Source organism: Periplaneta americana, chromosome 5 (genome assembly GCF_040183065.1).
Source record: "Periplaneta americana isolate PAMFEO1 chromosome 5, P.americana_PAMFEO1_priV1, whole genome shotgun sequence".
NCBI lineage: Eukaryota > Metazoa > Arthropoda > Insecta > Blattodea > Blattidae > Periplaneta > Periplaneta americana.
The window spans coordinates 364395-388964 of NC_091121.1; the positions used below are offsets into that span (position 1 = coordinate 364395).

At 36.0% G+C, this 24570-nt stretch overlaps 1 protein-coding gene across 5 annotated transcripts in view; it reads left to right on the top strand.

Annotated features, from left to right (window-relative positions):
• Gp210 (nucleoporin 210) overlaps window positions 1-24570 on the top strand; it is a 76788-nt gene that overhangs the window by 23361 nt on the left and 28857 nt on the right. For all 5 annotated transcript variants that reach the window (XM_069825237.1, XM_069825235.1, XM_069825238.1 and 2 more), the window contains 3 exons: window positions 1343-4130; window positions 17492-17851; window positions 23712-23930. In XM_069825237.1, the coding sequence (XP_069681338.1) occupies window positions 1343-4130; window positions 17492-17851; window positions 23712-23930 (3367 nt within the window). The remainder of the gene's footprint in view (window positions 1-1342; window positions 4131-17491; window positions 17852-23711; window positions 23931-24570) is intronic.

Genomic DNA, 24570 nt, shown 5'->3' on the forward strand with positions numbered 1-24570 from the left:
TAATAACGTGAATGTTCTTCAATGAATTTATAACACACCCAGTGCCATTGTGTGAATCCGTAAACCTTCATAATACCTACATTTATGTTTAACATTCACGACAGTGTAACTCATTTAAAAAAAAATCGCGCGGGGGGGGGGTGTGTGTGCGTGCGTGCGTGCGTGCGTGTTTTTTCTCCATGGTTTCCATCTGTGTAAATTTGATAATGGCATGAAAATTTCCGAAGACATGTCCTAAATTTATATATGAATTGATGTTTATATAAATATTTCATGGTGTCAGCCCACTAGTCATTATTTCCATCGTCATCATCCCACCATGTCCACAAAAATAACAGAATGTTCATTTGGACCTCTGCTTGGTCAGTAGAGAATCTTTCAATCATGCTTTCAAGCCAGATATTTACGAGTTTATGAAAGTTTGTTTGGTGATCATAAAATTAATATCTGTCACTTTAACCATTTCCTCAACCCTGATCAGGTAATTGACGATCTCATATTTCATCCTTCTTTCAAAGATGATATAAAAGTGTCTTTATTTGTCAGTAAGCGTCATTTGTTGGAATTAAGTACCAGGACTTGATTTTGTGAAGGAATACAGCTGTTATTATTTTCTGTTTCTTTCATCGGTGGTGCCATGGCACACCGGCACTACCCCAAAAGCCACCCCTGGTACAGATAGTAGATTGTTGCTTCCATTATCATTAGTAATGTCATCATATATTAGGCCTGGTGGCCTGTTATGATCTCATGCCATCTTTTTAATGGTCTTCCTAAAGATCTCTTTCTTCTGGGATCATAATTAAACCTTTCGTTAAATTTTCACTGCTTGTATACTTTGTTATCTGGTAGAGTGTAAGAGAAGGCCCTAAGCCTTAAATAAATAAATATATTATTATTATTATTATTATTATTATTATTATTATTATTATTATTATTATTATTATTCTGATGGGATTCAGATTCGATACATGCTTTGAAGACGTTGCTGCCATTTAGTCCATATATGGTCCATAATTGAAATTTTGAGTTCTTGAAGAATGTGTGCGTTTTTCTTTTGGATTAGTCTTGTATAGCCTACTGTTCTTCTCATGAACTTCATTTCGCTAGCTGTTAATCTACTTATGTCTCTGTTGCATATGATCCAAGCTTCACTACCATAAGTAAGCATTGGTCTTGTAAGCTCTATTTTTGTATGTTTCTGTCATTAATAATGTTATGTTTATAAAATTAGAAAATTTGATATTGAAAATAAACTTAGCATTGTGAAAGATCAATAACTTATTCTTATATTTTTTATCTTCCGTGGAGGTCAAGAATTGACTACTGCATTGTTTTACAGGTATGAGGTGGGCTTAAATGCTTCTGGTGGTGATGGAAGTTTTATTTGGAGCAGCCACAACACTTCTGTTGCTGTAGTAACACAGACAGGCCTGGTGAAAACACATGCGCGAGGTCAGACAGAAATCTCTGCTGCAATGGCTCGCAACCATCATAATCGAGAAGTGGCAAATGTTTATATTTTGCCAGCTAGCCACCTAGAGATAGTGGAGTACGTACTGGAGGCCGAGATAGGAACACCTATCTTCTTACATGTGGCTGTGTTTGCAGACAGACCGGATTCAATATTGTCAACTAGGTCAAGGATTCCATTCTCTCATTGTGATGATCTGCCATTGGTTATCAAGATCTGGAGCGATCATTTTGTTAATTCGTCTTTGAAAATTGCACCTGTCGGTATCTCCTGTACTACAGTTGCTCTTATTGGTCAGTCTGTGGGAAATGCGAAAGTAACGGTGTCTTACACTTTCCAGGAGCATACCATAGCAGACAGTGCTCTTATTGGTGCATACAGACCTCTTACAATTGTGCATCCTGAATCTAGAGAAACTGTCTTGGCAGTTGGAACCTCTAGGGAAGTGCTGTTCTCTGGAGGTCCTCGGCCATGGATAGGTCGAGCCTCGGAACATGTTCACCAGATTATATTGGAAGGAGATGAAAAAATTGTAGAGGTCACAGAGCTAGTTGACAGAACTGAAGAAAACTCTGATAATTATTTGTATAGAGTTCTTTGCAAAGAACTTGGGGAAGTGCATGTCACGTTGCAGATCACTAATGTGCCTTCTGTCGGTCATTGTAAGAAGTCACTGTCCGAGGCCTCCCTCAAGGTTCATTGTGCCAGGCCACGTTATGTCACTATGACGTCAGAGCAACCTGACACCGCTTCTTGTCCTTTGAACCTGAATTCAGGAAAACTAGTGGTACAAAACTACAAGGAGCTTGAGTTACTTGTTGTTGTGAAAGATGAACATGGTCGTGTATTTGATAATGTAACGAGTTTGTATTTTGATTGGAAACTTTCCCATTCCACACTGGGGACTCTAGTAGAGAAAGGTTCTGTAATATCAAAAGCAATTCAAGAGGAGGAAATTATATTGCCGAATAAAAATTATCAGGTTTTGAAACCAACAGCGAGAACTGGCGTTTTAGATGTCTCTGTAACAGTTGTTGCATATCACAGTGAGAAACTGGAAAAAATGGGAATTTTTCATGAAGACCCACCTTTCGGTATCACTAATGAGAGGGGCTACGTTGTTACACCAGAAATACTGGCCTCACTCAGCCTAATACTTGTGAACGACACAGTCATCACTCCGAACCAGACAACAGTGTTCAACCATGCTCGCAACAAAGTGAATCTGCAAGTGAACCAAGGTTCGGGCTATTACGAGTTCATACTGAGTTCAGAGGAGATAGCAGATATTAACTATGTGGAAAGCACGAAAGTTCTTGAAGTTATTCCAAAAATAGACGGTCTGTTGAAGATAGCACTTGTTGATTTGTGCTTGGTATCCAAGCCGGCGATTGCAGAGGTACAAGTCTTGGGTGTAGGCAGTATTAAAGTAGAAGTTCCTGAAAGAGTTGAGAGAGGGCAGTGTGTGTCTGCCATTGTTCGCTTATATGATACCATGGACAACTTGCTGCCTGTCCCAAGTGCAGAATTTTTGGATTTGCGTCCGAAGCCAGACTCTGGGATTATTGGTATAAAAATGCAGCAAGACAAAAAGTCATCTTTACCCTTAGGTGAGATAAGATACATTGTTACCGGTTTGGAACTCGGAGAAACTGGCTTGAAATTTACTAGCGGTAGAGGCCAGAGAGAGATCCATAGCCAACGTCTTTTTATTCAAGTATTTCCACCGCTTCGCCTCTTCCCACGTAATGTGACGTTGATTGTGGGCTCCGTATGCCAGATCTCAAGTCGTGGAGGACCTCAGCCTGATGCTAATATCGAGTACAGCATTTCAGCTGCTGATATTGTAACTATCAGCACCTCGGGAGTGGTGACAGGAAGCAAACTAGGGGCTTCTGTAGTAACTGCAAAGGCTGTAGGTGTGAGTAAAATGACTGGCAACAAAGTAGTGTATTCCCAAGACTCGATTGAAGTACACGTCATTCAGTTGCAGGGAATTAACATTCATGCTCCTCTATCACGACTCAAGACTGGCACCACCATGCCCATATGGGCCCAGGGCATTCCTGACGTCCTGTCTCCTATAGTCATTGGTACTGTGGTACCATCCTTGAGATTTACTTGGAGTGTGTCAACACGGGAAGTCGGACGGGTGCACCATGTATTTGAAGAATTTGGACTTACAATAGCAGCAGAAGATATGGTGTCAATGCGGTTCACAGCCATGAGTCCTGGCCGTACCATTCTGCGGATGGATGTGTATGTTCCCTTGTCCTTGGGCGGCAGGCTAGATGAACCAAGCTATCACGATAGCATAGAAATAGAGGTGTTTGAGGAACTGCTGCTTATACGTCCACCTTATCCACTGAACCAGCAGTCTCCAATGCTACTCCTTGCTCCAAATTCAGAAGTGCAGTTGAGAACAAACCGGGATGGTTTGGCAAAAATGACTTACAGTTTGGGTGGTAAGTTGTTACCAATAGGTCAAGGTTCCGACAATGAAACTGTGAGTAAGGCACTTACTGATCCTGACCACCTCCTAACTGTGGAGCCTGGTGGACTTGTTAAGTCACATAATCGACTTGGGAGATCTGTGATAATGGTGATTGCTAAAGAAGACTTCGGCATAAGGCAGATTCTTAGTATCAGTGTAGAGGTAAGTCCAATTATGTAAAGGAAATTTTGGATTTTTCAACTTGATGATTTCAGGACTGTACAGAGGGTTTTTTTTTTTCAGTTATGCAATAAACACACTTTTTTATTTTTATACTAGGTGTTCAACTAACCTTGGTTGTAGGTATCATGTCATGTTGTCTACACATATATCAAGAGAACTTTCAGTGCTGTTTCCATTGTTCATTTGTTTGGGCTAGCCATGTGTAATGGCTAAAAGGTAACCCTTCCAGATGGTATTGTTTGTTACGAGATGAAGTGGTAGAGGGAAATACATTAGTGATATGAATGCTTACATTATATAATATCTTATCACAGTGCCAAATTGTTCATACAAACACAATTTCAAATCAAAATTCTAAAGAAATTTCAAGAAATTAGTAATAATAAATCTTGGTCAATATTGCTTACTGAAAAAGAACATACACCTGATTCTTCTCAACATGATGCAGTAGCAAAATTTCGGATGCTAATTGGCCATGACTGTTTAGCAGCACACCTGTTTAAAATTGAAATTTTTGGTCCACCAAAATTCATCCTGTGTAACCTAGAAGACTCTTTGATGAATCAAGTACATTACGAAAATGTCCAGCTTTATCATCAAATCTTTTGGGTTCAGACTCTAAATTATACTGGGAAGCTAGAAGGCGAATGGAGAACTTTCAAGTGCCTGGGCAGTAGATCTACTGCATCTGCCGCCCTGCTGCTTGTGACAGCAGCAATACTATTCATTAAAAAATATGCAGACTTCATCAGTTGCTGGTCATTCCTCTTCTGCTTAGGAAGTGTAAAGTTAGCTATTAATTACAGTTCATACTAGATTTAGCAATTATTAATAGTCAACTTTATTACAATAATTGGTGTCCTTTAATTCCCATAAGTGTATTATTACTATGAATACTAACATGGCTACTGGGATGCTTATCTGAGCGATGTTTATAATATAATCAGCAGCACAGTCAGGAAGGTCACATTCCTTCTCCTAAGTAACCTATAGTACCGACCTAAGAATGGAACCTGTAAGCAGCTACTAAATGTCAGAAAAATAAAATCGCAACACGTAGTTGAAAAATCCAAAATCTTCTGTAGAACTCAACACGAAAACTTGTGTCTGTTGTGGTTAGTGTGATCTGTTATTTAGTAAATACAGCATCCTGTTCAAACTTCATTAACTTTATTTCTTAATATCTTGACAGACAATGGAGCATTAGAAATAGTGCCCATATAACTGAAGAAAGAAAAAAATGTGAGGAAAGTGTTCTCATTTTTTAGGATAGATATGATAGACCAAAGCATCCTCATCTGTGAGTGACATGCTGCAGTTGTTGCCTCGGTGCAGCATGGGAGACAAGAAAAAGAGTTTCAGTAATTTCATAGAAATGTTTGGAGAGAGATGATTTTTAAAAAAGTTGTTTGTGATATTACATATTTTAAAAATTATAATAATGTCTTTTATACCCAATGAGTACATTCCTTACTGATGCTAAGGTATTTGGAACTCCTTCATTTGCTGTCATTTGTCCCAGTAACAATGAATCAAATTGTTGTCTTGTTAACAATCCATTTTGAACCATCTAGTTTAGTTTGGAGTTGCTAGATTGTGTATAAGCTGATTCAGAGAAACACCAACAAATTTTCAGAAGTTACTTGGTGTCTTGAAATAGCAAACCCACATTGACCAATGCAAGGATCTCGTGTGTATGTAGCACATTCAGAATAGTGAAAATTAACCAAATTTTGAACAGAGATGGTAGACAGGGTGAATACTAAATGCCATCTTTGAAGATCAGGACATTATAGATCACATCATACATAACACTCTTTTTCCAAATGTCTAATGGGGCAAGTATCATTTCTGTGGGTAATGCTTTTGTATGCACGGGTTTAAGCTCAGACTGTAACTCCCATATGTCCTTGTCGAACATCCTGCACTTCCAAATTGCAGTTTCGTCACTTCAAGCACTGTGCACACAGATTTGCTAGGATTTAGTTCAATGGCTGACAACGGAGGGATCACGCAGTACACTTTGGAAACCAGCGCCTGCTTGATGTACACAGTGCTTACTGTACTTCACAACACTGTACTTGAAGACACCCCAACTACATATTAATTTTCTTCGCAGTTCTTGCACTGAAGCCAAGAAATTCCACCATTTAGGGGCAGTTACATGCCACACACATCACATCGTTGTCATGATCTTGACGTTTAACTCCAATTACTAAACACTATGGATCAAAAGTAACTATTACTCCAATTACTACACACTATGGATCAAAAGTAACTATTACTACACACTATGGATCAAAAGTAACTATTACTCCAGTTACTACACACATGGATCAAAAGTAACTATTACTCCAATTACTACACACATGGATCAAAAGTAACTATTACTCCAATTACTACACACATGGATCAAAAGTAACTATTACTCCAATTACTACACACATGGATCAAAAGTAACTATTACTCCAATTACTACACACTATGGATCAAAAGTAACTATTACTACACACTATGGATCAAAAGTAACTATTACTCCAGTTACTACACACATGGATCAAAAGTAACTATTACTCCAATTACTACACACTATGGATCAAAAGTAACTATTACTCCAATTACTACACACATGGATCAAAAGTAACTATTACTCCAATTACTACACACATGGATCAAAAGTAACTATTACTCCAATTACTACACACTATGGATCAAAAGTAACTATTACTCCAATTACTACACACATGGATCAAAAGTAACTATTACTACACACTATGGATCAAAAGTAACTATTACTCCAATTACTACACACATGGATCAAAAGTAACTATTACTCCAATTACTACACACTATGGATCAAAAGTAACTATTACTACACACTATGGATCAAAAGTAACTATTACTCCAGTTACTACACACATGGATCAAAAGTAACTATTACTCCAATTACTACACACATGGATCAAAAGTAACTATTACTCCAATTACTACACACTATGGATCAAAAGTAACTATTACTACACACTATGGATCAAAAGTAACTATTACTCCAGTTACTACACACATGGATCAAAAGTAACTATTACTCCAATTACTACACACTATGGATCAAAAGTAACTATTACTACACACTATGGATCAAAAGTAACTATTACTCCAGTTACTACACATATGGATCAAAAGTAACTATTACTCCAATTACTACACACATGGATCAAAAGTAACTATTACTCCAATTACTACACACTATGGATCAAAAGTAACTATTACTCCAATTACTACACACATGGATCAAAAGTAACTATTACTCCAATTACTACACACATGGATCAAAAGTAACTATTACTCCAATTACTACACACATGGATCAAAAGTAACTATTACTCCAATTACTACACACATGGATCAAAAGTAACTATTACTCCAATTACTACACACATGGATCAAAAGTAACTATTACTCCAATTACTACACACTATGGATCAAAAGTAACTATTACTACACACTATGGATCAAAAGTAACTATTACTCCAGTTACTACATACATGGATCAAAAGTAACTATTACTCCAATTACTACACACATGGATCAAAAGTAACTATTACTCCAATTACTACACACATGGATCAAAAGTAACTATTACTCCAATTACTACACACATGGATCAAAAGTAACTATTACTACACACTATGGATCAAAAGTAACTATTACTCCAGTTACTACACACATGGATCAAAAGTAACTATTACTCCAATTACTACACACATGGATCAAAAGTAACTATTACTCCAATTACTACACACATGGATCAAAAGTAACTATTACTCCAATTACTACACACATGGATCAAAAGTAACTATTACTCCAATTACTACACACTATGGATCAAAAGTAACTATTACTACACACTATGGATCAAAAGTAACTATTACTCCAGTTACTACACACATGGATCAAAAGTAACTATTACTCCAATTACTACACACATGGATCAAAAGTAACTATTACTCCAATTACTACACACATGGATCAAAAGTAACTATTACTCCAATTACTACGCGCTGTGAACCAAAAGTATTACTGGGTATTGCCTCTGTAACTAATCATCATGCCATGCCCTGTTCTTCGAAGATGGCATTAAGTATTCACCCACAGACCTTGAAGATCAGGGAAATTAAAATTACCGGTAATAATAATAATAATAATAATAATAATAATAATCCGTGGTGCTACAGCCCATGAAGGGCCAAGACCGACCAGCCGGCTGATGGTCTCATGGCCACATGCCAAAGCAGAGGTGGACGATCACCCAACCAGAATGGAGGTATCGTGTGGTTAGCATGATGAGCTCCCCAGCTGTTATAGCTGGTTTATGTAACCGGATTTCGCTACCTATCGTAGCTCCCCCAAGTGCATCACAATGCAGGGTGGGCACTGGTCCCATACACTGGCCGAAATTTCATGAGAAAATTTCTTCCCCCATGAGGACTAGAACCAGCACACATTCCAAAACGCGAGTCCTAGGCGGGATGCCTTAGACCACGGCGCGGGACAGAAATTAAAATTGGTCAGGGAAAGTCAGGGAACTTGTTTATATAATGTGAATCGGTGAATTTTTGTGAATTCCACTAAGAGTTGGTGAAAAATATGAATATTGGATGATAGTCTCAATGAAGGTTAACTGAGGGACAATACTTTACTTCTTTGAAACACTAGCTTCTGAATGTAATATCAAACCTCAAGTCTAGTTGCTGTCTATTTATTCTCAGACTTACAGAATTTATCTTCTTCTTAATGTATCCAGCTGTTTGCTGACAACAAGTCCACTGTAGTCTATTCAGTTTTTGTTTTTCATGAGAAATGAGGGATTTTGATCGGTGTTCATTATAGATGCCTGTTGCTAGTAGCTAGAGTTGGGGTGTAGTCAATATATTAATGGCTCAGTTCAATAGTACGATAACTAAAAAAATTTCGTTTTTGAGTTATTGTCATGGAAGGATTAAGTTTTCATATCAATATTGCACTATGTGCTGCTCATCATACATAGCACATCATGTGGTAGTGCATTTGAAGAAAATTGCACACTTCTCAGTTCAACACTGCTGCAAGTTGAGTTGTTGTAGTATTTCACAGTATTCAATGCAGTAGTGCTACATGTGAGATGTCGTAGTGTTACATTGGAAGTAATTTCAATAATTGTTGAAATAAGACTGTAACTTAAGATGATGTAAGATAAAATGTACTGAAAAGATAACACCAGAGCAACGAGAAAACATTTATAAGACATTTTTGGCTTTGGGGAACAAAAAGCAAGAGACGGAACTTCATATCTAAATGACATGTCTGAAATAATTTCTTAATACAAATTTCAAAAACCAAAAATTTATCAGGGACACAACTTTGCTTATTATTTTGAAGTAAGTAGTTCAAGAATCAGAGTATACAAATCTTTTTTTATGAATTTTATTGTTTAGATATAAGCAAATCAGTTATTGCAACAACCCACAAGAAAATCTCTCCAGAGTGTATAATTGAGAAGGGAAAACATCATAAGCATAAAGAAACATGTTAACTCATTTCCACGGATTCCTTCACATTTTGTGGGACTAAAACACGTAAGGAATATATAGATGGCAGTTCAAATTTATGTATGATGTACCGCCTTTATAAGGAAATGTGTATTCAAAATGGAAAACCCTGCGCAAAACCTCATTCGTATGACAGTATATGTCAAACAGAATTAAATGTCTCAATTTTTGTCACCAAAAAGTACCAGTGCCTTCTTTGTGAATAACCTAAAAATACAAACTAAATCAAGATATACTTCGTAAGTTAGAGCTTCATAACCTAAGGAAACAATTAAGTAGAGAAGCAAAAAAGAAGAGAGATTGAGTTCTGACTATTACTTGCTACGATCTTCAAGCTGTTCTTCCAACACCATGTGGCAATATTTCACCAATGTACTATAAACAATGTTTGGCATGTTACAACTTCACAATATTCAATACAGGTGACAGAAAAGATTATTGCTTCACTTGGCATTGAGTTGCATATGGAGGTGCAAATCAAATAGGTACTTGTGTATTCGATTATCTTAAGGAACACTGTGAAACACGAGTTGTGTTATTTTACAGTAGTAACTGCTCAGGGTAGAATAAAATTAAATTTAAAAGATCACTGTGTGCATGACCTGATTCTGTCGCCCACAAGTGTCCGATAGCCGGGCATACACAAAATGAGGGTGACAGTATGCTTTATTCCGTGGTTTGTATTTAAATATGAATGAAAACTACAAAAAAGTAAAGTCAAAGATAGAATAAAAGAGAGAGCTGGACGGCTATGGCGATGGTGGAGGCGGTTTAATTTTTTCTTAAATACGAGAAAGTTGATGTAAATGTATGAGCAGTGGTCAGGGAAATGTTGGAGAATTAGCCTTGAAAGTCAGGGAAATTAATTTCCTTATTTCTGTGGGAATCCTGATTTTACTTCATGTCTGGCTGAGACCCGAGCATGGTAACATTGTGATCAAGCAACACCTGTTTCGAATACGATTCTACTCCCTGCTCTGGACGCATATTGTAAGATATCCTACAGTTAGGCCCTCAAGGCTTGGAATTGAAAATCTTCAGATTTCCACTGAGGAAATCACTTTGGAAATTAGTGCAACAAGTGGTTGTGTTAGCATCTTCTGCACACTGCAATGAAATGTAGAGTTTACAACCAAGATATCCAGTTTCAAGAACACATTTTTGTAAGTGGTTTCTTGGATTTATGAGTGAAAGAGTAATAGACCAGCAACTTTTTTTTTCCCTCCCCTCTGATGAGGCGTGATTTTGTGAGTAAGTAAGGTGTTCACCATCCTTCATGAAATACTGCTGCACGATTCAGAAGTTGTGTTTAGTGTGCCATCAGTGCAAGGAGAATAATCAATTCATTGGTTTTTTAAATGCAGATGAAAAATTCACAACTGTACTTCGAAATAATTCTGAACCAGTTTTCGAGGAACTACCAGAAGCTGAGAGACAGGATTCTAAATAAAATTACAATGGGACTTATCCTCTCTCCTTAGTGAAATGAGCCAGGGACATAGACTCTTGTTTAGGAAAACTAATTTTCAAAGATATTGGCACTTAGCCTTTTTTAGGTCCAATCTTCAATTATATCTGCCTTTGACGTCATTTGTGACTGCAGCTGTGCTACATTTGTATACTCAAGTCGGAATTCACGTTTTGAGCAGCCTTAGGAATGCTATTGATATCACAGGATCTGAACAATGTAAATTAGAGTCATGAATTACTGTCAGTGGTGCATTTTCAGGCCATTTGTTTCCAGCTTCGCAGCATCAAAACAAGGGGTTCTCTATCTCATAATACTTCCTAACTCCCTAAGTAATTCGTGAAACTTTGTTAGTATATTTCACAATCATCCAATTTGTTGCTGTTTCCATTTATCTGTATAGGTGAATACATGTGAATTTTTAATTTTCACTATATTTTTATGCAATTAGAGTAGGGAAAGATGCATGTTTTTTTCGAAATATAACATCCCTAGGTCTAATAGTTTTCTTACAAAAATTCACCAAACTGTACCTGTATGAAGAAAATTACCGTTTTTATGTAGCCATAGCTGCATAATTAATTGAAATTGAAATTTAATTAATACGCTTGTATCTCATTCAAAGCTCTTGTCTTTCCAAACATGCTCATTGCTGTATAAGATTAGGACACAGTCGATTTAATTCACATTTGAATCATTTCCTCACAAATAAAATGAGAACTAAAAATATGGCAATATTGCAAACTTTTAGGACTAATTAATGCAGCTTTTTTATGGTTAGCACGTCTGGCCATGAAACCAGGTGACGCGGGTTCAATTCCCGGTTGGAGCAAGTTACCTGGTTGAGGTCTTTTCCGGGGTTTGCCCTCAACCCAATATGAGCAAATGCTGGGTAACTTTCGGTGCTGGACCCCGGACTCATTTCACCGGCATTATCACCTTCATCACATTCAGACACTAAATAACCTTAGATGTTGATAAAGCATCGTAAAATAACCTAATAAAATAAAGTAAATAATGCAGCTTTCAGATTTTTTATTCAAGGATACAAGTATAGAAATAAAATATTTCATACCCGTAAATTAAGTTCCTTATGTCTATCTTGCACTCATGCCGACATGGCCTCTGTCATTCTTTTCGGCTTGCAGCTCATGCTTCGGTAGTTGCAGAGTGACATTGGAGGGGTGATTGTAGGTGATCTGTGAACCAGATGTCTGCCAGTGGTGACATTAATTAGTAGGGACGACTTTTATTAATTATTTGTAACTTTACTGAAGTATTTGTGTATTTTAATTTACACAAGTTTGTGTTTTATTTTAAACCATATGCACTTGGTTGAGTTTCGACTCTTAACTCACTGTAACTTGGGGAAACTTGAGCAGCAATAACGTTTAACAGTAATTTCCATTCTTTGTCAACATTTCTCTCACTTTGACCTCCAGTTATCGTGAAAAATGAAAAAGTTTGCTTTTTACCAATTTTTGAAAGTGTAAATATCTATTTTCAACAGATCACTTCGAAGTTAGTATGTTTTTCTCGTTTTTAAGAAAGGATTTTGATTTCTAATTTTTTTCTGTGTTTTCCTTAGAATTGACCCGTCAATCAAACAGATTACAGCGCGATTGACTGGCTATTATAGGAGCTGTCATGTTCTTATCCTCTAGTCTGCCTTTCTGCTAGCAATGCAGGAAAACTCTTGCTTATGTCGCATGTACAGAAGCAATGCACGTGTGCTCCATCACCTGATTTGGACTTGGGCGTAGCTAATATAATTTAACGAAATTACTTTCTTTTTTTTCGGGAGCACTTCTTTATGAATCGGCTAAATTAAAATTGGTACTGTTTCAATATAGAGAGAGAGAGAGAGAGAGGAATCAGTTGATGTTTTTGTTACTATTTTCCTTGATGAAGTCTATCCAGTATCAATATATCTACTTATGTCCCTGTTAAAAATTAATATAAAATATGGTGTAAGCATAATTATGAAAATCGTACTCTCAGCTATAATATGAACATCTATCATAAGCCGTTTCTAGTTTATACCCTTTGAAACTGGCGACTTTACGGAAATATGATAAATTTAACACATTAAAACAAGAAAACTAATGGACTTACACGAGAGCAGATTTCACACAGTAAAGTATCTTCTGTTCCTTTATACATATAATTTTTTTCGAGAAATTACACATTTGTAAGGTTTTTTGATGTCCAATATTACATGGAATATCCTATATGAAGAGCTCGGAATCACAATGTGATATGTCCACAAATCAAAATTTTTCAGAAGAGTCGAAAAATTGAAAGCGCCTAAACTTCTGATAAATTTAAAGGTTTGAAAGCAATAACATATTTAGAATTACATACAGAATTTGGAGACACTAGTGCGCAAAATGAAAGAAATTATCCAAGTCTAATATTTATCAATGCGGTTTTGGAAATAATTCGATTTGTTCCGAAATTATGGATTGAAATGATTTCATTACAAACATATATACAAAACACTCATTTAAGTAGAATTTTTAAAATTGTGACCACATTCCTTTCCAAAGGTTCTTATACAAATGCAAACTTAACTTTGAAGACAATTATTATAATTGAATGTTTACGTGTTTTAGCAAGCAATGTAGTATGTACACTTGGTCACAATGAAAGTGCCCGGCATCTGAGAGACTAAGATGGAATCGGGTATTTCTGTGAGCACTTGGGACAGCCAGGCTTTGTTCAAAAGATTGCGTATATTCTTCTAGGAGTTATAATGGGGAACACAACTATTAATCACTAAAATCTTCCGAGAAAATAATTCATATACGAGATTTAAAACAGACAGATCATTCAGAGTGTTTAAACAGTGAATATTGTAACACAAACACTATATACTGTATAACAGGTTCTCAAGTGGAGTATGACCATTGCTCATTACAATGCCATTCTGACTGCAATAAAACTCTTAGCGTAGTTTGTAGAGCGATAGCTAACAGTTCGTGAGGTTGCGAGTTCAAATCTTTGTGGAGTTACTAAACTTTTTTTTTTTTGTTGCCTTTTAAATGCGTTAGTGAAAATATAACAGGTTTTCGTCATTTTTTTTTATCCTTAGAATACTTTTCGCTTTATTATTTTTTTCGTGTTAATAGAAACTTTTGACGCTAGATGGAAGTAACACTAAAAACGACAATTAGGGGCTTTCATATTAAAATGCTGTGTTAATTAGTATTAATCCCTAATGCTTTGCACTCTATTGCCTAAGTAACATTCATTAATTATGTTGAGGTTAAATAATTGGCAATAATTAATTTGCAAGTTGTGCTACAGAGAATATGATTATTATACTAATCTAAATCTGTGAGCATCAGGGCCTAAGCATAGTAATTGTAAAGAAGGAGAAAAACCATAATTCTGATGACGAAATATATTCTGATTTCCTGGAGTTATAACCACAAATTTTCACCAATTCTGTAATTATCTGTAAGCAACATGAATTGACATAAGCAAAATTATTTGACAATATTACATTAAAAGGACTTGTAAAAAATAATAGAAAGGACAAAACAAAAAATAATTCACTACGGAGATTCGAACTCGAACTGTCTGCATAGAAGTTAAGTAGCTTAACCACTGCTCCTCACCAAGCATGCTGTGTTAATAATCCCTGGTGCTTTGCACTCTATTGCCTAAGGAACATTCAATAAATAATATGTTGATGGTTAAATAATTGACAATAATTAATTTGCAAATTGTGCTACAGGGAATATGATTATTATACTAATCTAAATCCATGATCATCAGGGCGTAAATGTAGTAATTGTAAACAAGATGACAAAATATGTCCTGATTTCCTGGAATTATAACTACAAATTTTCACCAATTTTGTAATTATGTGTAAGTAACATGAATTAACATAAGCAAAATTATTTGGTTATATTACACTGAAAGAAGTTGTAAAAAATAAAAGAAAGGACAGAACAAAAAATTCACTACAGAGATTCGAAGCATGCTGTGGAGGTAGTCCAAATCAGCGCCTTGTATTATGGAGTTAACTAAAGCAGTGCATGGAGGTTTACAGTAGTGAACTGTGCGTTCACCCGAAAGGTCTTAGAAAATTAGAAAATTTTCCCTGCTCAAGAGACTGGCCACTTTCATTTTGACCAAGTGTATTAGATTTAATTGTCAATATTTATTTCAGTTCAGTCTCAGATAATTGATAAGCCAGGTTCACACTCCACTAATTCTCCTCCTAAACTGATCAGATGGCTTTCTTCGTAACTGTTTGAATAAAATTGCATTGAAGTTCTGTCCTTCAACCCAAGCGGAGTCAGAATTGAGGTCCTGTAAAAGTTACTGACATGACAGAAAAGATGTTAGTGTTCTGTCTACGAAGCACAGCATTCACATTGTCAACATGAAGGAAAAAGAAAGGGGAAGAAACAGTAACAGCATGTTGTGGGTGACTGTCAGGACGAAGACTTATTTCCCTTCCCCATTATGCGAAAATACGTAAAAAAAAAAAAGTCTACAGAAATGTTTCCCTCCATATAAAGGTTTTAGTACTTTTCAGCTTTTCAGTGCCTACGTAATTGCATGTAAGACCTTGAAGGGAAGCAAACCCAGGAACAAAAGGAACTACACAAATTTTCGACCAGATCTAGCAGCAATGCCTAAGTGCAATGTTGGTGGAAGGGAGAGGGATGCTGGAGGTACGCCAACAAGATTGCAAGCAAAATTTTGGGCTCCATTTTCCCGTCATATTCCACCCACAGAAAAAGAAGCGAGCAAGAATCTGTAAAGTTTTTAAATCTCACAAAGAAATAAAGTGAAACAACGTGGGAGTGCAGGCAATGTTTGGTGCTGGAGTCATTCGAAGCCTACCGTACTGTTCACAATGATTAGTACCCAAATTATGAGTATAATATCACAATATATTGTAGTAACAGACCCGTGTTTATTGCAAACGACCTTTACTTGCCTTTAAATATTACTTACCGCACCTACCAACTCACTCCTTGCATGTGGGTATTTAAATAGAGATTCCAAGGAATACTTACTGTACGTCCTTTTAAATCTTACTACATGGACTTAATGATAGCAACAAGCAAACTTTAGAAAAGAGTCAGCAATGAAAATTTGTTAAAAACAGGTGGCGAATTAATTACGTTCATTCTTGTGTACTGCTTTCATTAGAAATCTTACATTCATGGACTTAACATGGTTTGATCCATTCAGAGTTATTGATAAAATATGTTCTGAATCAGACCCTCGATTTCAGGCTGGATTTAAACAGGCTAAAAATGTGAATTCCAATAAATGTAAAGTATATGATGATAAAGCGCTTCTGAAAGAATCTGAATGCAAATTCGAAAAAGAAAAAATGCATTTCCGATAAAAATGTGGACTTAACGCATTTTAATTCCAGAGTTGGTCATAAGAAAACTCTACAGATTTTTTCTGATGTAGAAAAGATCTAGTTATAAACTTACAAATAGTACTGAGATCACAATTTTCAAAATAAGTAAATGCGATTTTTTAATAGAACGCTTCTTCTATTAAGTAATTAAAAATCTATCTTCTCACATTGCTTTGCATATGAATGCATTATGTAGACTCAATATTTATTATATTGCTGAACTGAAACACTTTTTACGTAAGTGTGTAAAAGATTAGCGTTTATTTCTTTTATTTTGTTTGTTCACTAAATGTCAGTAGAGTTGAGTTGGTTCTAGCAACAGACTGTGTACTGCAAAAGTACAAATTCATGTCCAGATAGAGGAGCTTGACTTTCCATCTCGCCATTACTTCAGGAAGGGCTCTGGATGCACTTAGCTTCCAGTAAGATTAAGCATTTCCTATAAATTGAGGATAGTAGTGGCCAAATTATTGATCTGTTGCTAATGATCAGCAAACATAGCAGATTTACTAACGTGCTTCTTCGAATGCCTAACTTCTTGTTTATGTATGTTTTGATGGGAGTGCACCTCTACGTAGGCAAGAATTTTGCATGGCTGTCCACAAGTAGTATATGATATGATATGATATGTATTTCTTCACAGCACTTCTTTACATGTAATGGTGTACCTCACATTTCTGTATCCGGTGCCACCATTAACATATTATTACAATAACACATTATTTGCAGTACCCGTCTACACAAATACTCCCAATTACAAGTAGTATATATACAGGGGCTCTTGTTTACTGCACATGCGCAATGTGTTGTAGATGAAAGTTATACAATAAGGGAGCTCCAAATTTTATTTTCATATCTGTACAGTGTGTTTCTTTTTGTTGGACAGGTGAAAGAAGTTCTGTACATAATGCTGACCCCTCTAAGGAGAGTGATTGTTGAGGATGAAGTTTCTCTTGGTATTATACCTCAAGGCTTTGAAATGGAGTTGTCTGTGAGCTACCATGATAGTTCTGGCTCACCTTTCACTGCATCTAAGTCTAGTATTAAACTGAGAACCAATAGATATGACCTCGCACAACTGAGAAGTGGAGAAGCCAACAATTCTCTTGTTGTTAATCTGATGGGCAATGGGGAGACAATGTTGAAGGTTTGGGATGACTTAACTCCCCAGCAGGCTGCTGTCTACGTGAAAATGCATGTTGGTGGAGTCATATACCCTGCAGAAGCACGGGAATTGCTTAGAGCAGTAAGTAATAGAGTAGTAATGGTTTTAGACTTGTTTTCATTAAGAACATAATATCATGTGCGAGAAAAATACCAACAGTGAATTTCGATTTAAATAGGTTTTGTGTTATATTTTTCAGTGTCATTACTTGTATACTTGCTTCATGGTTTACACGTGTGCATGTTTGTGTATTATAGCTTTGAAAATATAACTATGTTTATTTACCCTATGTTCCTAATATAGCATTTTCTACCTCCTCTCTTTCAGTGATTTTGACTTAGTACTGATTTAAATTTCCTGTCTTTGCCATTATTTTCTGTATTATACATAATTTATATGTAGACTGTTCTTATATTCTGTATTACTTCTGTATAACATTAGTTTTTTTAATTACATTGACTTTCTCGTGATACATTGAAATCCCTCATATCTGGCACTTTTGAATAAGAAAATGAAAATGACGCATATATAATTCAGTCGGCATGATGGACAGATGGCGAATTTTGATTTTAGCGCAAACAAACTGTCTTGAAAGCTCTCTTCTCTGTCGCATTGTTCTCCTATAATCAAAGTTTCAAATACTGTCATGTTCCTATTCCTATTTCTAGACCACATGCCACTTGTGGCAGTTTCTTTTCATCTAAACCATTGCCCACCATACCATTAATACTACAGTTTTGGACACACTGTCATTTTGGTGAAATTTTCATAGCATCAAAGACGGCCTTCACAGCAGCTAATGAGTGTAGCAGCATGATGGGTTCTTACACTCAAACAGAAATTAGGGTTATTGAATAGAATGGAAAAGAGTGTTAGTAGATCAAGTTAAAATGAGATAATATTGTGTGGAAAGTTTAACTCTGTACGAGGGGGGACTAAAAAATAACCGGATCCCCCCCCCCATTGAATTCTACATTCACAGTACTTTAGTCCCCTTCAAAGTATTGTCCATGTGCATTAATGCACTTGTCCCAATGCTTTTTCCACTGCTGAAAACAGTGCTGGAACTCTTGAGGCAGGATACTGTTCAAAGCCGATAGCGTGTTTTCTTTGACGTCATCCACATCACTGAATTGCTTTCCTTTCAGACATTTCTTCATCCGTGGAAACAAAAAAAAGTCCGACGGAGCCAGATCGGGTGAGTAGGGTGCATGAGGCACAAGCACCATGTTGTTGTTTGTCAAAAACTGTCAGACCGTCAGAGCTGCATGGGCTGGAGCATTGTTGTGGTGAAGCAACCAGTTTCCATTTCTCCACATTTCGGGCCATTTTCGTCGCATACTCGTTGGTTCACTGTTTGTCCTGGCAGAATGAACTCTTTGTGGACAATGGCATTCACATCAAAAAAGCAAATCAAAATTTTTTTCACATTGGATCGCACTTGACGTGCTTTCTTGGGTTGTGGTGAATTTGGAGTTTGCACTTGCACTGGCTCGATGCTTGCTTTGATTCTGGTTCGTACCCATAGCACCAAGACTCATCCCCAGACACAATTCTTTTAAGAAAATTTGGATCGTTCTGCACTTCACTCTTCAAGTCGCAGCAAACTCGCACACGGTTTTCTCTTTGCTCATCTGTGAGCAAGCGAGGAACAAATTTTACAGACACTCTCATGTGCAAATCTTCGGCTGAAATTCGCGGGAGTGTGCTACATGACAGGTTCGTTTGCTCAGAAACTTCGTCAATGGTCTTTCAACGATCTTCATCAATTGCACGTTTGATTTTGGCGATGTTTTCGTCATTTCTTCCTGTCGAAGGATGCCCGGGGCGTGGCATGTCTTCAGTTGACATGTTGCCACATTTGAAACGGGAAAACCACCGTAGACCTGTGATTTCCCCAAAGCATCATCATTAACAGTCTCGGCTGCAGTTTTCCCTAACAGAAAACAAAATTTCACACACACTCTTTGTTCCTTGTGGTCGGCCATCTCGCTAATCGCCAAACGGTTGAAACAGGAACACAAACAACACAGCACCACAAACAAACCACTTCACTCAGACTGACGCCAGCTCACTAATGGTCGAGGAAGACCCCAAACTAACAACACAACTCGTAACTACAAAGCATGCGTGCGCAACAGTTCGGTTCCGGTTACTTTTGGGTCCACCTTTGTATGATGGAAGATCATTTCAATGAAGGTACAATGAGCACACTAAACAGTAACTAAACCATACATTACATCACTAATAACATAGAAACATATGGAGGTCCAGCACATCATACCAAAAAAAGTCCACATTTAAACATATTAGAACAATATGAAAACTACAAGCACACAATAGCATATTCTCAACATAAACTTAATACACAATTACAATTACAAAACATACAAACAACCCCCACTACTATCTGAACAGCATACCCCCGTCACAGATGACAGCAAACAAGACAAGCTGAAGCCTCAATAGTTCCAGAGACATTGGCAATACGATGCCAGTGTTCAAATGGTGCTGTTTGTCACACAAGGTATATTACCTGTTAAAGTGAATATCAAAGACAATTAAAAAAAACAAGCAAATCAACTTTGACAGTTCGTTATTAAGTCAGAATTGACAAAGGCACTGGAAAGGTAAAAGACTTCACCAATCACATTTTGGATAATGTGCTCTATAACTGGTTTTCTTAAGGTGCATGTATTCCAGGGCTAATGCTGCAAAACAAGTCAAAAGAATTAAATAAAATTACAGACGAATTTTCTTTTTTTGTAGGCTGGTTAAACAATTTTTTCAAATAGAGGCATGGCATTCGGAAATTGTACATTTTGGGTGAACATAAAAGTGCCAGTAAAGTTTCAAGAAATGAATTTATTGAAACACTTCGAATGTTGATTTACAATAACAGTGCAGATGAGATGTGGTTGTTTTGAAGGAGTCTCTATGCATGTGTGAGTGAAACGTCTCCCAAAGGCTTTAAACATAATAAAGATGTCGTGACTGTTCTCCTTCCTGCGAATGCTGTTGGTGCACACAAACTGAAACCTGCTTTGTTTAAAAAACTTGAACATCTTTCTTGACTACAGATCTCAGGAAACATCCATGGATGCAGATTTATTCAGAGCATAGTTTCAGGAAGTGTTTGTACTTTAGCATGCGAGAAAGGATTATCACCCAATACTAATATGTTGGACAACTGTCTTCCTCACTGTCTTGCAGAGGATTTAGTTTGTGACATGTTAAAGAACTATTTCGCCCCCACCCCAATGTAATAAGTGTGATTCAAAACTTCAAATTGAATTATTGCACTCATTTGTATTGCCCTCAAAGATATTCAATTTATATTCACACAAATATAAAACCAAGAGATCAGACATTATATGCTTGATAGAACCTAAATGTACCATAACTGTAGCTTATACTGTTATTAGAGTTCAAGACTATAGCTAAATTCCCAAACATACAATTTGCTAATGCTTCTTGTTTAAAAAATCGTCATATTCCAGGCACGAAATTAGGCCATTGTTGGCTTGTTTCGGTTCCAGCTATACAGGATCCAATAACGTTTCTGTGGATGTCCAGGTCGTCGTCGTCCTTGAGGGTGGTATTTTAGCATTTCTTGGGGTTTCCGGCCAGCTTCCATACGAGAAATGTGTCCAAGTCATCTATTTCTGTATTCTGTAATTTTTTTTCTTCTAATGGTTGCATGTTGAGTTCCTGAATTAAAAAAATCAATTAAAAAATACTGTTTAGAGAGAAAATTTAAAGTTCCAATTATTGTGATATGTGTTTTTCTTTTTCTTTTTACTTTTTATTATGTTATTTAATAAAATGTCTTAAAATTATGTGGAATACCCCCTGAGCACGAGTATGTAACTTTTTCTTGGAGTGTGAGAGTGATTATTATATAGAAAAATAATATGTATCTTCGTTCTAGCAATGAAGTATTATTATTATTATTATTATTATTATTATTATTATTATTATATTTTTTATGCAAAATGGATGAACTGTGAAGGTACATTACAGGATTTCCAGAAAAACCTACACATTAAAGAACTCTTTATTTTTTCTTCATTCTTGTATGCACTCTTTTAATACTTATATAATCACTGATTAACTGTTGAGTTATTTAAGTTAATAAATAACGACTTAGTTGTGTTAACATTTTAAATAATGACGTTATTGTGCCTGACTGACTAGTTCCGATGTTTTTACATCATCTGCTAGTGAGTTCCCACACTGTCTTCTTGTTTCCTGTTGTGTGAGGTGTGTTAATGATTTTATCGAAAAGGGTGTGTGTTCTGAAATTCAGTTGAGTATTTAGAATATGTTGTGGTTGTGTTTTTGTGTGTTTATAAATGTTGTATTATTCTAGAGCAGTGGTTCCCAAACTTTTTGAAGGCACTACCCACTTTAGGGCGAGACATTTGTTTGCAACCCCCTACTACCATACCAGTACTTAATTCCATTCGAAAAATACAGATTCCTGTAAATTCGAAAACAACTATAATTTTACTCAAAAGCAGTGCAAAGAACGACAGAGTACAAGTATATGATGCAACAAGGACACGAAATATTACAGATGGTTAATATCATTACCAGTACTGCTATTATTTTGAACTATATTTTCCTTACTACATCATTGTTGGCAATAATGTGCAGTTTATAATTCGTAATAGTTCTAAAAATCACTAGTACACTAAATTTGAAGCTTGCAGTAAAAATTATTAATAAACATTAAATTATTCATTGTTTGATACTCTTTTTACACTTACTGTCACTGAATAATTATATGATACTGATATCTTTACTTTAGCTAGGTAAATTGCACAAAGTTAACACAGTAAAGCTATCATAAAGTTATTAATAAACATTAAATTGTGGATTATACCAGTGTTATTGTTATTATTATAATTATTATTATTATCATCATCACCGAAATAAATATTTTATAATTATGACATAAAAGGCACAAATAATATACACAATGCAGAACTGCATGCATTGTATTCTTCACCTGACATAATTAGGAACATTAAATCCAGATGTTTGAGATGGGCAGGGCATGTAGCACGTATGGGCGAATCAAGAAATGCATATAGAGTGTTAGTTGGGAGGCCAGAGGGAAAAAGAGAGGCCGAAATGTAGATGGAAGGATAATATAAAAATGGATTTGTGGGAGGTGGGATATGATTGTAGAGACTGGATCAATCTTGTTTGGGATAGGGACGAATGGTGGGCTTATGTGAGGGTGGCAATGAACCTTTGGGTTCCTTAAAAGCCAGTAAGTAAGTAAGGATAAATAATTTTTGTTTAAGAAGCTTTCAACAATTAACTTAAACCTTTGAGTCATTTTGACTCATTAGCGTCATTTATGCCATCCTATTAGTGTTAAATCGTCGCTTGCTACAACTTCATCATGTCATTGTTACGATGTTGGCTGCCCTGCCATCGACGTCATTTGGCTGCCAGTTAATGTTGTTTTAAGGTACAGTACAGTATTTTTAGTATTTTTCGTATTATGAACCAAAAAGTGAATGTGCTGTATGAAGTACTGAAAATATAGTTCATATTATTTAATTTCAGAATCAGCATCCAAATTGTTAAATTTCTACGTGTCAATATGTCTTTAAATAACCTATGAAACTAATTTTCCAATTTATTTATATACTAGTTTACTTATTTTCCTTGTCTCGTTTATTTGTTTTTTTGTTTGTTTGTTGATATGTTATCTGTTGATTTCTTTATTTGTTTATTTATTTATTTATTTATGTATTTATTTTATTTATTTATTTTTTATCTGCTATGAGACAGATATTTGATTATTCAGTCCATTTTCATCATACCAACTCTCTATTGCTGAATAATTTTGACAGGTTAAAGTGTCATTATATGAAGAAAGGAAGTAAATAATTGTATGGTCTTAACATTGGTTATTTTTTAGAGTGCGTTGACTGTTGGGGACGTTGTTTGCTTCTCCATGCCCCTATCATCCATTGATGGTGTGCGTGGAACCTGGGACACTGATAATGAAAATATTTTGAGTTTGGACCCAACACTGGGCATTGGAAGAGTGCGTACAGCTGGAAATGTCATCGTGAAATATCATTTACCCTCATCGGTCAGCACTTTTATTGAATTAGAAGCTCTGCCAGTTACATCAGTAAGTAGCTTCCAAGATGTATATATGACACATTTCAAAATTGATTGGTGGTGGGTAATTGCAGAAACAATGCCCATTTGGAAAATTGTGCCATTCTCAACATTTGGCAACTGACACACTTGTATTTGTTTCATGGTTTGGCGAAATTCTAAGCATGTGAGTCTGAATTCAATATTGGTCAAATCAACATCGAAACATTTCCTAACCTGGCATGCCGCTGCTCTCTGAAGTAGCACTAATTCACTTGATTAACGGTGTAGTTTAATATTCTTATGATTATGAACATTAATACAAATATTTCAGTAAAGTACCAACTCTTAATTCTCAGATAATTTTCTGACAAGCAGTTATACAGAATGCATTAAACATAATAAGGAGTGTCGAATAAAAATGCTCTAAGTCCATCTTCAATTTCTTATGAATTTCCCTTTTTTTGAAGACGGCAAATCAATCTGTTCTACTGATTTGCTTTATAAATTGCTTCCTTCTTGTTTAAAGTCCGTCTTAATATACACCGTCCAGTTCAAAAAGCACTCGGCAATTAAATGTTGTTTTATATTGAAAAATATTTTTCTGTGGACTAAATGCATTTTTATTTAAGAACAAAGGAAGAGACTAGTGAAGTGCTTTGTGTGGAGTG